This window comes from Somniosus microcephalus, chromosome 6 (genome assembly GCF_052327205.1).
Source record: "Somniosus microcephalus isolate GS21.2 chromosome 6, FLI_Smic_1.0, whole genome shotgun sequence".
Lineage (NCBI taxonomy): Eukaryota > Metazoa > Chordata > Chondrichthyes > Squaliformes > Somniosidae > Somniosus > Somniosus microcephalus.
In genome coordinates this window covers 42,879,838-42,895,986 of record NC_140992.1, presented here as the reverse complement: position 1 = coordinate 42,895,986, position 16,149 = coordinate 42,879,838, and the positions used below count along the sequence as shown (strand labels likewise).

Genomic DNA, 16,149 nt, shown 5'->3' with positions numbered 1-16,149 from the left:
GGTGTTGTGTGACTTCTTACATTTGTCCACCCCAGTCCAACTCCGGCATCTCCACACCATTAGTAATGCTGCACCATCGAACTGATCCCTAACCCTCTCTCTTACAATTAATGATGTGTTGGCATACTTTGCTTTTGTTATAACATGCTCTGAATAATTTTGCTGCTTACTCAGGGAGAATTAATGGCTTTCCACGATTGCTCAGTATGTAAATAATCAGCAATGTGATAGTGATTGTGATCATAGTATCGCCAGGCTAGTGTGGTACAAATCGCTATCCAATGATTCCTGCTAGAAATGTATGTGTGTGTACATTAGCTGAGGACAGGGTTGGATTGCTCTCATGGTTGACTATCCAGCTGTCACTCCAGATTCACCTAGAAAGAATGCCATTTGGGTAACATTACTGGAGGATCACCATCACTTGTGGAACTAGTATAATTTGCCACCTTCTTGGAAGGAATGATAAGGGAGAAAAATAAAGAGTTGATGGTCTCCGGAATAGCACAAAGTGGTAAAAAAAAGCTTTGTTCTAACCACATTTTACTTCTATTATTTAGGTGCACCAGCTCTTATTGCAATTATAACAATTGCTGTGACAGAACCGAAGAAAACTTACAGACAAGAAAATATGTGAGTGCAATTAAAGAGTACCTTTTTGACTGGTTACACCAAAAAATGGTGGTTGGCTAAGGAAAAGCCAATCACAATCTCTAGAACTGTGGATGAATGACAGACCTTTGCTTAAGGTTACTAAATCTAAATGTAAATGACTCCAAAGCCAGGGTCTGAAAGGGAAGAGATTTCTCCGTTATTTTGGCAGAATTTCAGATCTCACCAAAGGTTAAAACAAAACAGTAATAAGTCGTAAAGAAGAGTACAATCTGGTGTTTCAGCTTATCTCACCAATTCCACATCAAAAAGTAGTCGCCTAAATTTTCATCCCAGCAAAATGCTAGTCTCAAATACCACTTGCCCTGAGCCCACCACGCCACATGCACACCCAGTGAAACCCCATCAGACACAAGAACTTCATCCCAAGTGGGTGTGTCTGAACTGATGCTGGAGCACCCATGATGCCATGATGAAGTTGGTGAGGGTGGGCCAGAGCCCTGGGAAGCTTGATGCCTCTGACTATGTATCGAATCTCATCTTGCTGTCCAGAAATCCCCATGGAGGTTAAAAAAATGAAACATTTATTTAGCTATGTTGACCACTCACACATCTCTAAAGAAAATGCAGCTGAGTCATCGGGCTGGATTTTCATTCAGAAGTCGGGAAGGAGGCGGGACTACAACTTTCGGGTTTTAGTCCCGCCTCCATCGAGATGCGGCCAATCCACGCGATTTTCACTTACTTGACCTTGTTGAGCCCGCCCAGCAGGCTCAGCAGGCCAATTAAAGGCCACTCAGCAACAGGTGACATCACAGACTGAAATTTCATCTGTCAAGACGTGTTGACAGATGAAATATCAGTGTTTCACAGCTGTTTGAAGCTGTCAAACACTGACAGTCTTACTTCTAACCTGAGTCCTTCTACGCAGACTCAGTTAGAAATCTCGCCAGCACTGAAAGCTGCAGGCTGTCACTTTTGACAGATCATAGCCATTCAGCTTTCTGTGCCGGCTGAATGATGGACTCCTGAAGCCTAGAGGAAGGAAGGCTGTAAAGGTAAGTACAGGTAATTTAAACTTCTTTACACACTTTAGACACACCAAACACACTTACCTTTGCACTCATGCACCCATCACTCACCTGAACACCGACATCTCGACCCCTCCAAGTCCTTCAACTCGACGGCCCGACTCCTCTAGCCTGGCGTGGTTTGGAGCCGTCGGGAATCCCACACGACACCCTTCAAAATAAGGATTAGGCTAAAAACTGCCTGTTAACTACCTGTTAACAGGCAGTTAATTGGCACTAATCCCTTCCCGCCTCAGGTTGGCGGGTCCCAGTGCGGAGCGGGTACCCGCCTCCTTTGAAATTTACATGGAGGCGGGTTTTGGGCGGGATGGTGTCGGGACCCCCGAATTCAGGATTTTATCCCCCCGCACGCCTAAAAGCCCGCCTCACGGCACACTGAAAATCGGCCCCATAGTCTTTCAAATACACTTTCAAATTCCACTGCTGAAACCTGCTATGCTGTTTCCTTTCCCTGTTCTTGTCAGCACACCTTCTACTTCCCCATCTCCCACTGCCTCTCCTGTGTGTCTTCCCAGTAGCTGCAATTCTTCCTCGTGTACACTCAAACCTCTAAGAGTGGGTGTTCCTCCTCCTATTGCATTTCTTTGGTACTGGTTAAGAAGGCGTATGGGATATTGGCTTTGTAAATAGGGGCATTGAATACAAAAACAAGGAGGTCATGCTAAACCTATACAAATCTCTGGTTTGGTCTCAGCTGGAGTATTGTGTACAATTCTGGGCACCACACTTTAGGAAGGATGTCAAGGCCTTTGTGAAGGTACAGAGCAGATTTATCAGGATGATATGAGTGATGAGCGACTTGGGTTATGTGGAGAGATTTGAGAAGGTGGGGTTGTTCTCTTTAGAGCAGAGAAGGTTAAAGGGAGACCTTAAAGAGGTATTCAAAATGATGAGGGGTTTTGATAGAGCAAGTAGGGAGAAACTGTTTCTTCTGGCAAGTGGGTCGGTAACCAGAGGTCACAGATTTAAAATAATTGGCAAAAGAACTAGAGGGGAAATGAGGATTCTTTTTCACACAGAGGGTTGTTAAGATCTGGAACGCACTGCCTGAAATAGGGGTGGAATCAGATTCTATCGGAACTTTCAAAAGGCAATTGGACATGTTCTTGAAGAGGACTAATTTGTAGGGTTATGAGGAAAAATCTGGGGTGTGGGACTAAATTGGGCTGGTCTTTCAAAGAGCTGGCACAGGCAAGATGTGCCAAATGGCCTCCTTCTGTACTGTAAGATTCTACGGTTGTGGGCTACCTTTTCATTTGCAAGAAGTAAACACTAAAAGAAATTGATTGGCAATTACACTTCTTTTCACCCACATGTCCGGATCCATTCCATGATTGTAGCGCTTCCCTTCAATCAGAAGATAAAATGAAACCTTATTGTGTGCATAACATTTTAGATTATTATTGTTTTTGGTGGACATCGATTTCAAACTCTCTGGCCTGAAATTCCAGGGTCCCTGCTTTGCCACTGGACTCCCAGCTGCCTACAGTGCATGAAGTGGACCCAGGTCATCGAGATGTGGTTATTTAAATGGTCAAGGCAGGTGTCCCGCCTGTACAGGCACAACAGAGGCCCCCACCCCAACTGCTGGCTGGGAAAAATGGAGCAACTCAATACCACTCTATAAGTGGAGTGAGGGAGGCCCTTATAGGACTGAAGAGAAAGTGCCATTTAAACAAAATGTGGAAGGTTCAGTCCAGGACCTTCATCAGCTCTCAGTTGGTGTCGATCCTGCTGGGACTAGGGAGAGCATAATGTGGAATTCCTGGGGTAGCATGGGAACTACCCCAGATACATCACCTCTACAGTTGTATGATGTGTGTGTGTGTGGGGGGGGGTGATGGGGGTGGAGCGGGGGGGGGGCGGTGTAAGTTGGTCGTATGAAAGACCCACATGCTCCCCCCATCTCATCAGAAATTTGAATCACTTTTACATCGGACAAAAACCTGGTAGATTTGGGTTCTGCACCAAATTGTGACCCTCCGATGGTGGATCCATCTGTTCTACCTCCTCTCTGGCCATTGGAATTTAATTGTCCGCAGAAATGTATGGCTTTTAGAAAATCTTTTGAAAGCCATTTAAATAGGCCAAGGCACAGTTTTGACGACAGCAAAATCTTCATTCCAAAGTGCACAGCAATAAACATAAAGCATATAAATCACCATGTTATATATTAATAGATTTACAGCATGCCATTGTGTTAAGATGCTTTATGGGGCAGTTCAAACTATCCCAGAACAAAAGGACTTTAGGATTCCTGCTTGAGCAGCATGAGTGGGAACCTGAAATGTTTACCAGCCACCTGAAACCAGGACCTGTGCCGAGAGCCGCTGCAAACATACCACTCCCATGGTATTCAGGTGGGCATGATGTTGCCATGACTCTGGCCTTATTTACATAGGATTCTGCTTGAATGAAACATTCCCCTCAGATAGTGGGCTTACACTTTCCACCCATCCCACACAGGTCTTCTGATCTGAGATAGGACTGGGAACAAAGTCCTGGAGGTCCAAAACAAGTAAGTTTTGTTTTCCCAACAGATGCAGGAAAGGGTTTTTTTATGGCTGTTTACTGTAACTGTTATCAGTGACTGCACTATAAGGGGAATGTAGGCCTAGTCTACTCAATCTCGACTAGGCCTATATTCTCTAGAGTTTAGAAGAATGAGAGGTGATATCATTGAAACATACAAAATTCTTACAGGACTTGACAGGGTAGATGCAGGGAGGATGTTTCCCCTAGCTGGGGAGTCTAGAACCAGGGGTCACAGTCTCAGAATAAGGGGTTGGCCATTTAGGACTGAGATGAGGAGAAATTTCTTCACTCAGATGGTGGTGAATCTTTGGAATTCTGTACCCCAGAGGGCTGTGAATGCTCAGTTGTTGAATATATTCAAGACAGAGATCGATAGATTTTTGGATATTAAGGTAATCAAGGGATATGGGGACAGTGCAGGAAAGTGGAGTTGAGGTAGAAGATCAGCCATGATCTTATTGAATGGCGGAGCAGGCTCGAGGGGCCGAATGGCCTACTCCTGCTCCTATTTCTTATGTTCTTATGCTCTCATGAATGGAGATTATGTGCAGCAAGGGCGTGCAAACTGTAGAAAGTTGAAACATATAAATGAAGTATGAAACCTTCAATGCCATCTAGAATATCAGTTACTTCGCTATTAATGTGTAAGGGTCAGAACAATAAATATAGCAGTTCACCCAAGGCTAAGCAGGAATGAATTATCTAAGACTGTACCAGTTGGCTGATTGCCCAAATGCACAATCACCATTTCTCCACAGGTGTGGCATTGCAACCACAAAGAAAGCATTTGAACTGATTTCCTTGGCTGTCCTTCTTTATGAATATAGGGCAAATGTAAAATCTCTGCAAACCAAACCGTTTTACTTGGACTAACTACATTCAGTATAGAAAAACTGAATGTCGGATGATATTAATTTATTTCTGTTTGCACTATTTTCTTCTTGCTTTGTTTAAATAATAAAGAATCTAGCTGTGCAGTATTTTCAAAAAAATTTTTTGCAAGATGAAAAGTTAACAATACTTAGCAGACTAATGCAATATTTACTGCTATTAGGAATATAGGAACAGAATTAGGCCATTTAGCCGGTCAAGCCTGTTCCACAATTCAATGAGATCATGGCTGATCTGTATCCTAACTCCATCCACCTGAATTGGCTCCCTATCGCTTAATACCCTTGGCTAGCAAATATCTATGGATCTCAGGTTTAAAATGATTAAGTGAGCTAGCATCTACTTCCTTTTGTGGGAGAGAGTGCCACACTTCTACCACCCTTTCCCTGAAGATGAGTTTCCTAACTTCTCTCCTGAATGGCCTGGCTCTGATTTTAAGGTTATGGCCTCTTGTCCTAGACTTCCCCACTAGCGGAGAAAGTTTCTCTTTATCTACTCTATTAATTCCTTTCAAAATCCTAAAAACCTCAATCAAACCACCTCTTAACCTTTTGTATTCTAGGGAGTACAAGCCTAGTTTATGTAATCACTCCTCATAATCTAACCCTTGGAGCCCTGACAACATTCTGGTGAATCTGCACTGCACTCCTTCTAAGGCCAATATATCCATCCTATGATGATAGAAAAATACTGCAGATGCTGGAAATCCAAAATAACAACAGAAAATGCTGGAAAAACTCAGCAGGCCAGGCAACATCCGTGGAGAGAAATTAGAATCAACGTTTCGGGTCAAAACCCTTTATCCATTCTATGGTCCGGTGCCCAGAACTGTACATTGTACTCCAGATGTGGTCCAACTAGGGCTTTGTACAGCTGCAGCAAAACTTCCTCCCCTTTATAGTCTAGCCCTCTAGTTATAAAGGCTAACATTCCATTAGCCTTTTAGATTATTTTTTGTATCTGACTACTACATTTTAGTGATCAGTGTACATGGACTCCTAAATCTCTTTGGACCTCCATAGTTCCTAGCTTTTCACCATTTAAAAAAATACTTGGATCGATCCATTTTTGGTCCAAAATGGATGACTTCACACTTAGCTGTGTTGAAATCCATCTGCCACAGTTTTGCCCACTCACTTAATCTATCAATGCCTCTGAAATTTTATACCCCTGTCTACACTACTTACTATGCCACCAATCTTTGCATCATCGGCAAACTTGGATATATGGCTCTCTATTGTGTTATCAAAGTCATTAATAAATATAGTGAATAGTTGAGGCCTTAGCACAAATCCTTGTGGGACACCACTAGTCACGTCCTTCCAATTCGAGTACATACCCTACTCTCTGTCTTCTGCGTTTAACCAATTTTGTAACCTGGTCAATAATTTTCCTTCAATTCCATGAGCTTTAATTTAAACTAACCGGCTCATATGTGGAACCTTATTGAATGCCTTCTGGAAGTCCATATAAACTACATCCATAGACATTCCACTGTCCACTACTTTAGTTACTTCCTCAAAAAATTCAACTAGGTTCATTTTACATGACCTACCCATTGCAAATCCATGTTGGCTCTCTCTAATCAGCTCAAGTTTCTCTAAGTGCTGAGTCACTCTGTCCTTAATTATAGATTCCAATAACTTCCCCACAACACATGTTAGACTAACTATAACTTCCTGGTTTCTCTCTTCAAAAATAAACCTGTTTTGAGAAAATCTCGATGAGATTGAGGGAAGGCTGGATGCTTCTGCATGGAAGGGAGGGAAAATCAATGGGTGAATCAATCCAAACCCTTTCTTAAGCTTCTTTAATGGTTTATTGCACTGAATGTTATCATAAATTAAGATTTTGTACATTATGATTACAATACTGTTAACTGTAATGTGTGAATGTTTTACTTTCAGCTGCTGGCTTGCTGTAGTCGATCAGCCAACTACTAATTTTTTTAGTGGGAAAAATGTACTTTTTTGGGCATTCTTGCTGCCAGTCTCTTTGATGCTGCTTCTGAATATGGTGATCTTTGGACTGATCATGTCCAAGATGGTTTGCAACGAGAAATATCTGAAAGCTTACAAAGGGTGAGGTTTTGTTATATGTTACTTGGAACCCTGGGTTTGTGTGGCTGCTCACAATTCAGTGGAATCTAACTAAATAATGCATGCAACAATGTAAGTTTCATTAACAATTGGCTTCCTAACACAATGGAGTCTGATATTAATGATTTGTTGAAGAGTCCAGCAGGTTTGACATTGTAATAATATTAGTAAAATGTGGAATATGATAGAGTCAAAGAGTCATAGGTTTATACAGCACAGAAAGAGGCCCTTCGGTCCATCGTGTCTGCGCCGGCCATCAAGCTCTATCTATTCTAATCCCATTTTCCAGCACTTGGTCCGTAGCCTTGTATGCTATGGTGTTTCAAGTGCTCATCGAAATGCTTCTTGAATGTTGTGAGGGTTCCTGCCTCTACCACCCTTTCAGGCAATGAGTTCCAGATTCCAACCACCCTCTGGGTGAAAAAGTTTTTCCTCAAATCCCCTCTAAACCACCTGCCCCTTACCTTGAAACTATGCCCCCTGGTTATTGACCTCTCTACTAAGGGGAAAAGTTCCTTTCTATCTACCCTATCTATGCCCCTCATAATTTTGTACACCTCAATCAGGTCCCCCCTCAGCTTTCTCTGCTCTAAGGAAAACAACCCCAGCCTGTCCAGTCTCTCTTCATAGCTGAAGCGCTCCAGCCCAGGTAACATCCTGATGAATCTCCTCTGCACCCTCTCCAATGCAATCACATCCTTCCTATAGTGTGGCGACCAGAACTACACACAGTATTCCAGCTGTGGCCTAACTAGCATTTTATACAGCTCCATCATAACCTCCCTGCTCTTATATTCTATGCCTCGGCTAATGAAGGCAAGTATCCCATATGCCTTTTTAACCACCTTATCTACCTGTCCTGCTGCCTTCAGGGATCTATGTACATGCACACCAAGGTCCCTCCGATCCTCTGTCCTTCCTAGGATCCTACCATTCATTGTGTATTCCCTTGCCTTGTTAGTCCTCCCAAAATGCATCACCTCACACTTTTCAGGGTTAAATTCCATTTGCCACTGTTCTGCCCATCTGACCAACCCGTCTATATTGTCCTGTAGCCTGAGGCTTCCCTCCTCGCTATTTACCACTCCACCAATTTTCGTGCCATCTGCGAACTTACTGATCATACCTCCTACATTCATATCTATATCATTTATGTACACTACAAACAGCAAAGGATCCAGCACTGATCCTTGCGGTGCACCACTGGACACAGGCTTCCAGTCACAAAAACAACCTTCGACCATCACCCTCTGCCTCCGGCCACTAAGCCAATTTTGGATCCAACGTGCCAAATTGCCCTGGATCCCATGGGCTCTTACCTTCTTGACCAGTCTTCCATGCGGATCTTTGTCAAAAGCCTTACTGAAGTCCATGTAGACTACATCAACTACACTACCCTCATCCACACACCTAGTCACCCCCTCGAAAAATTCAATCAACTTGGTTAGACATAACCTTCCCCTGACAAAGCCATGCTGACTATCTTTGATTAATCCTTGCCTCTCCAAGTGGAGACTAATTCTGTCCCTCAGAATTTTTTCCAATAATTTCCCTACCACTGATGTTAGTCTCACTGGCCTGTAATTCCCTGGTTTATGCCCACTACCCTTCTTGAATAATGGTACTACGTTAGCTGTCCTCCAGTCCTCTGACACCTCCCCTGTGGCCAGAGAGATCCTGAAAATTTGTATCAGAGCCCCTGCAATCTCCTCCCTTGCCTCACACAGCAGCCTGGGATATGTCTCGTCAGGGCCTGGGGATTTATCCACTTTTAAGCCCGCTAAAACCGCTAGTACCTCCTCCCTCTCAATACCAATTCGTACAAACGTGTTTTTTAACATCACCAATTGTAACTGTTAGATTTACATGACAAGAAGAGGGTATATAACATAGCTATATCATATGTGATTGGAAGGGGCAGTGATTAAAAACACTTATTTTTACACTGTTACAGGGAAATGATACTTGTTGCATGTATTATTTAAAGAATACGTTGTGATAATTTTCTTTGATTTTTTAACATCATAAAGTACCTACAATATTTAATATTAAGAAAACCTTATAAAATGTCACTTTATTCATATCTGCAACTGATCTGATTCAAGTTTCAAAATCTGAATTTAACAAGAGCTGAAAAACTTTAGAGGAGCTCTATAATTTTTCAGTCTCCATAATCTGCTGTGATACTTAAGCCATAAAGAGGAAAAAATGTTCCTCTATGGATATATCCGTGTTTGTTTTTGTGAATACAAGTACAAATATGTGTACTGCAAGTCAAAATAATTGATTGTATATGAAACACTTTGGTGGTTCCAGCAGCGCACGCCATTTCCGTGTTGCCGGTAGCGCTGCTGCTAAACTCGCTCTCCGGAGACATCGCAATCACAGAGATCATGATGTGTCAATGAGTGTGCAATGCTCACTTGACCCCCGATCTCCCAATTTCGTTTTGGCCATTGAAGTTACCAGCTGGAGAAAGCAATGGCAGGTTGAGGTGGCGTGCAGCAGCAGGAAGCCGGCTCCAGCGATGATATTTAAAGGGATCATCACCAATCATTCACACCTGACAGGGTTTTGCAGTTTGAGTCGCTGTGCGCTAATTCCTGCTGCTGCAAGAGTTTTCTTTAGTTATTTCAAGCTTAGTTGGTATCAGGGCGTGTTTTGGCAAGTGCAAAACTCCCTCATTATTTTTGAAACGCTTCAAACTACAACAGTTGCTAAATGTAATGGGGGCTGTACTGGCAGTCGACCTTGCCCTCCAGGATCTACAGCGGAGGGAGCGGGAAAGATGGGAACATATGCGCAGAGAGAGGAGGAGGGGCATCAGAACTCTCAACAGGAGGCCTTAGCCTCCTAGGGTTTTCCGACAGCACTTCTCCTACCTCCAATTAAGTGAGGAGCAGTGTAGTAGGAGACTTCACTTCACCGAGGAGGTGGTCACAGAAGTCTGCCACCTCCTGCAACCAGAGCTCCAGCTTCAGACCAGGGCGACCAAAGCTCTCCCAGTGGCAGTCAAGGTCACTGTGGCCCTCAATTTCTTTGCCAGCAGATCTTTTCATTCTGCAGCAGGAGACATAGCTAACATCTCACAGTTCGCCTGCATCCGGGAGGTCACTGAAGCTCTCTGCACCAGGAGAAGGGACTACATTTGCTTCCTGATCACCAGTGAGAAGCAGGAAGAGTGTGCATGTGGCTTTGCCAGGATAGTGGGCTTCCCCATGGTGCAGGGCGCCATCGACTGCACCCATGTGGCTTTGCGGGCACCACATAACAACCTTGAGATCTTCCGTAATTACAAAGACTACCACTCAATTAATATGCAGTTGGTGTGCGACCACACACAGAGAATCCTCAATATCAATGCACACTATCCTGGCAGCAGCCATGATGCCTTCATTCTGCACCAGTCCAGTGTGCCAGCACTCTTCCAGCCACCACATCAAGCTCGAGGGTGGCTGCTCGGAGACAAGGGCTATCTGCTCTCCACCTGGCTCATGATTCCCCTCCGCAACCCCAGCATTCGTGCCCAGCACTCATATATTGAGAGCCATGCTGTCACCAGGAACATCTTTGAGCAACGGTTCCGTAGCCTTGACCACTCGGGAGGAGCCCTCCAGTACTCGGTGGAGTGAGTGTCCCATTTTGTGGTGGTCTGCTGCATGCTCCACAACTTGGCCATCATGAGGGCGCAGCCCTCGCCACCAGGGATTGCAGGACCACCTTAGGAGGAGGACGAGGGAGCAGAGGAAGAGGAGGACAAGGACAAGGAGGAGGAGGAACAGGAGGGAGGGAGCAAGCAGGCAGACAATCGACCTTCCGGATGGGCTGTCCGTAACTGGCTCATCAGACTCCGATTCGCATGAATGAAACCCCAGATTCCCGTTGCTTACCGCAACCCCATCATACCATCCCTGTCTCACACATATCACAGCGTCCTCCTGGGTGCAAAGCTGAAATGAGCGACACTACAAAAGATTCCAAACACAATTAATAAATGTATCTATAATCATATCACACATATTTACAGTAATACTATTATCTAATCACCCTTATGAAACATCTAGGGCAGGATTTTCATTGGGCCATGGAGTCAGGATTGGAGGCATGGGGGGGGGTTAAAATCCTGAAATCAGGGGTCCTGACCCCATCCCGCACCCAAACCCGCCTCCATGCCAGTTTCAAAGGAAGCGGGTACCCGCCCTGCACTGGGACCCGCCTACCCGAGGCGGGAAGGGATTAGTGCCAATTAACTGCCTGTTAACAGGTAGTTAACAGGCAGTTTTTAGCCTAATCCCTATTTTTGAGGTTGAAGTGTGAGATTCCTGAGGGCTCCAAACCACGCCGGCACAGAAAGCAGAATGCCTGCGAACTGTCAAAAGTGACAGCCTGCAGCTTTCTATGCAGGAGAGATTTCTAACTGAGTCTGTGGAGAAGGACTCATGTTAGAAATAAGACTGTCAGTGTTTGACAGCTTAAAACAGCTGTGAAACACTGATATTTCATCTGTCAAAACCTCTTGACAGATGAAATTTCAGTCTGTGATGTCACCTGTTGCCGGGTGGCCCTTAATTGGCCTGCTGAGCCCGCTGGGCGGGCTCAACAAGGTCAATCAAGTTAATATCGTGTGGATTGGCCACATCTCGATGGAGGCAGGACTACAACCCCGAAAGTTGTAGTCCCGCCTCCCACCCGACTCTTGAATGAAAATCCTGCCCCTAGTGTCTGTCTTTCATGTGCCCTTTCCTGATTGAGTGCTCCTCTGCAGTGCTCCCCCAGTGGCTGTAGTACAGCTGGTGGAAGGCCTCTGAGTTTCCGTGCAGGAGACTTTAAATGGCTTCGCAGGATGACCTCGTACAGCTGTGGACTTAGAAGGCCCAGCTGCAGACTGCATTACCTCAGCATGGGCGGCAGCAGTCTGGGCTGGCTGGCTGACAGGCAGCTACAAGGGCAATGGAGGCGTGGCAGTGGTGGGAGTAGAAATGCTGTCATCCTGAGAGAGGACAACAGGTTCCTGCTCCACTGACCCACTGCCACTCCCTTGGGATGGGGCCTCAGCATTCCTAGCAATCTGTTGGAGCACAGATTGCTGGCCTGCTGCGATACCATGAAAGCCCCAGTTGATGGTGATAAATGATATAGGTAAAAACTGGGATGAGGTCCTAAAACTGAACATAGGGAGTTAGGGGGTAAATTAAAAAATAGGATTTCGAAGGTAGTAATCTCAGGATCGCTACCAGTGCCATGTGCTAGTCAGAGTAGAAATAGAAGGATATTTCAGATGAATACGTGGCTAGAGGAATGTTGCAAGGGGGAGGGATTCAAATTCCTGGGACATTGGGACTGGTTCTGGGGGAGGTGGGACCAGTACAAACTGGACGGTTTGCACCTGGGCAGGAACGGGACCGATGTCCTTGGGGGAGTGTTTGCTAGTGCTGTTGGGGAGGGTTTAAACTAAAATGGCAGGGGGGTTGGGAACCTGTGCAGGGAGACAGAGGAAAGGGAAGCAAGGATGGAAGCAAAAGACAGGAAGGAGAAAAGCAAAAGTGGCAGTCAGAGAAATCAAGGGTTTAAATCAAACATGGCCACAGTAAATAATAATTCTAAAAGGTCTAAGAGTGTTAAAAAACAAGCCTGAAGGCTTTGTGTATTAATGCAAGGAGCATTCGTAATAAGGTGGATGAATTAGCTGCGCAAATAGATGTAAACGGATATGATATGATTGGGATTATGGAAACATGGCTCCAGGGTGACCAAGGCTGGGAACTCAACATCCAGGGGTATTCAATATTCAGGAAAGACAGGCAAAAAGGAAAAGGAGGTGGGGGTAGCATTGCTGGTTAAAGAGGAGATTAACACAACAGTAAGGAAGGATATTAGCTCTGATGATGTGGAATTTGTATGGGAAGAGCTGAGAAATACCAAGGGGCAGAAAACATTAGTGGGAGTTGTATACAGACCCCCAAACAGTAATGCGGAGGTTGGGGATGGCCTTAAAGGGGAAATTAGAGATGCGTGCAATAAGGGCACAGCAGTTATCATGGGTGACTTTAATCTACATATAGATTGGGCTAACCAAATTAGTAACAATATTGTGGAGGAGGAATTCCTGGAGGTATACGGGATGGTTTCCTGGACTAATATGTCGAGGAACCAACTGGAGATCAGGCCATCTTAGACTGGGTATTATGTAATGAGAAAGGATTAATTAGCAATCTTGTTGTGCGAGGCTCCTTGGGGCGGACCGATCATAATATGATAGAATTATTCATTAAGATGGAGAATGAAGTATTTGACTCAGAGACTAGTGTCCTGAATTTAAATAAAGGAAACTACGATGGTATGAGGTGCGAGTTGGGTAGGATGGATTGGGGAACGTTACTTAAAGGGTTGACGGTGGATAGGCAATGGCAAACATTTAAAGATTGCATGGATGAACTACAGAATTTGTTCATCCCTGTTTGGCATAAAAATAAAACAAAGAAGTTGACTCAACCGTGGCTAACAAGGGAAATCAGGGATAGCATAAGATCCAAGGAGAGGACATATAAATTGGCCAGAAAAAGCAGCAAACCTGAGGATTGGGAGCAGTTTAAGATTCAGTAAAGGAGGACAAAGGGATTAATTAAGAGGGGGAAAATAAAGTATGAGAGTAAGCCTGCAGGGAACATAAAAACTGACTGTAAAAGCTTCTATAGATATGTGAAGAGAAAAAGATTGGTGAAGTCAAGCGTTGGTCCCTTGCAGTCAGAATCAGGAGAATTTATAATGGGGAACAAAGAAATGGCAGACCAATTAAATACATACTTTGGTTCTGTCTTCACAAAGGAGGACACAAATAACCTCCCAGAGATGTCAGGGAACATAGGATCTAATGAGAGGGAGGAACTGAATGAAATCAGTATTTGTAGGGAAATGGTGTTAGAGAAATTGACGGGATTGAAGGCCAATAAATCCCCAGGGCCTGATAATCTACATCCTAGGGTACTTAAGGAAGTGACCCTAGAAATAGTAGATGCATTGCTGGTCATCTTCCAAAATTCTATAGACTCTGGAACAGTTCCCATGGATTGGAGGATAGCTAATGTTACCCCACTATTCAAAAAAGGTGGTAGAGAGAAAATGGGGAATTATAGACCGGTAAGCCTGACATCGGTAGTGGGGAAAATGTTAGAGTCATTATAAAAGATGTAAGCACTTGGAAAACAGTGACAGGGTCGGACAAAGTCAACATGGACTTACAAAAGGTAAATCGTGCTTGACTAATCTACTGGAATTTTTTGAGGATGTAACTGGTAGAATAGATAAGGGAGAACCAGTGGATGTGGTGTATTTGAACTTTCAGAAGGCTTTCGATAAGGTCCCGCATAAGAGATTAGCGTGCAAAGTTAAAACACATGGGATTGAGGGTAAGATACTGACTTGGATAGAGAACTGGTTGGCAGACAGGAAGGAAAGAGTTTGAATAAACGGGTCTTTCTCCGAGTGGCAGGCAGTGACTAGTGGGGTACCGCAGGGATCGGTCCTAGGACCCCAGATATTCGCAATATATATTAACGATGTAGACGAGGGAACTAAATGTAATATCTCCAAGTTTGCAGACGACACAAAGCTGGGTGGGCGTGTATGCTGTGAGGAGGATGCCGAGGAACTCAAGTATGATTTGGACAGGTTGGGTGATTGGGCAGATGCTTGGCAGATGCAGTATAATGTGGATAAATGTGAGGTTATCCACTTTGGTAGCAAAAACAGGAAGGCAGATTATTATCTGAATGGCAATAGATTGGGAGAAGGGGAAGTGCAACGAGACCTGGGTATCCTTGTGCACCAGTCGCTGAAGGTAAGCATGCAGGTGCAGCAGGTGGTTAAGAAGGCAAATGGTATGTTGGCCTTCGTAGCGAGTGGATTCGAGTACAGGAACAAGGATGTCTTGCTGCAGTTGTACAGGGCCTTGGTGAGACCACACCTTGAGTATTGTGTGCAGTTTTGGTCACCTTATCTGAGGAAGGATGTTCTTGCCATGGAGGGAGTGCAGCGAAGATTCACCAGACTGATACCTGGGATGGCAGGAATGATGTATGAGGACAGATTGGGTCAATTGGGCTTATACTCGCTGGAGTTTAGAATAGGGAGAGGGGATCTCATTGAAACTTATAAAATTCTAACAGTCAGACTAGATGCAGGAAGGATGTTCCCGATTGCGGGGTAGTCCAGAACCAGGGGTCACAGTCTGAAGATAAGGGGTAAACCATTTAGGACAGAGATGAGGAGGAATTTCTTCACCCAGAGAGTGGTGAACCTGTGGAATTCTCGACCGCAGAAGTCAGTTGAGGCCAATTCATTAAATATATTCAAGAAGGAGTTAGATATATTTCTTAAGGCTAAAGGGATCAAGGGATATGGGGAGAAGGCAGGGACAGGGTACTGAGTTAGGATGATCAGCCATGATCTCATTGAATGGCGGAGCAGGCTCGAGGGGCCGAATGGCCTAATCCTGGTCCTATGTTTCTATGCTTCTATAAACCTAGCCATGATGGCAGCAGTCAGAGCTTAGGTGGCTTCAACTGAGATTGCATGAGCGCAGTCTGAGCTTCTGCTGCAGCACTACGACGTTGGGTCGCTTCCGCCTGTGCTGCAATGGAAGTTGCGACACCACCCATCATACGCGCCATCGCGTCTGAGTCGCCACGGTGTCTCTGGGAGTGTACCATCATTTCCAGACTGGAAATCCTGGGCTCCATGCTCTGCGCAGAGTCCTGTGCAATGTTGGAGGTTGAATCCTCCACGCTCCTCTCCATTGCCGAGAGGCTCTCTGGCAGCCTTGCCATTGCACCTATCATTTCCGTGTGCATGCTCAACACACTTCTTCTAAAGGCCTCCCATTGAGGTCCTCATCTGAGTCCTGTGCAGCAGAACATGCATGC

At 44.8% G+C, this 16,149-nt stretch overlaps 1 protein-coding gene across 1 annotated transcript in view; it reads left to right on the top strand.

The window, feature by feature from the left end:
- Nucleotides 1-16,149, top strand: part of LOC147115647 (adhesion G protein-coupled receptor G7-like) — a 125,361-nt gene that overhangs the window by 100,322 nt on the left and 8,890 nt on the right. Inside the window, exons 14-15 of the mRNA XM_085990079.1 lie at nt 561-633; nt 7,037-7,210. Of these exons, the coding sequence (XP_085846205.1) occupies nt 561-633; nt 7,037-7,210 (247 nt within the window). The remainder of the gene's footprint in view (nt 1-560; nt 634-7,036; nt 7,211-16,149) is intronic.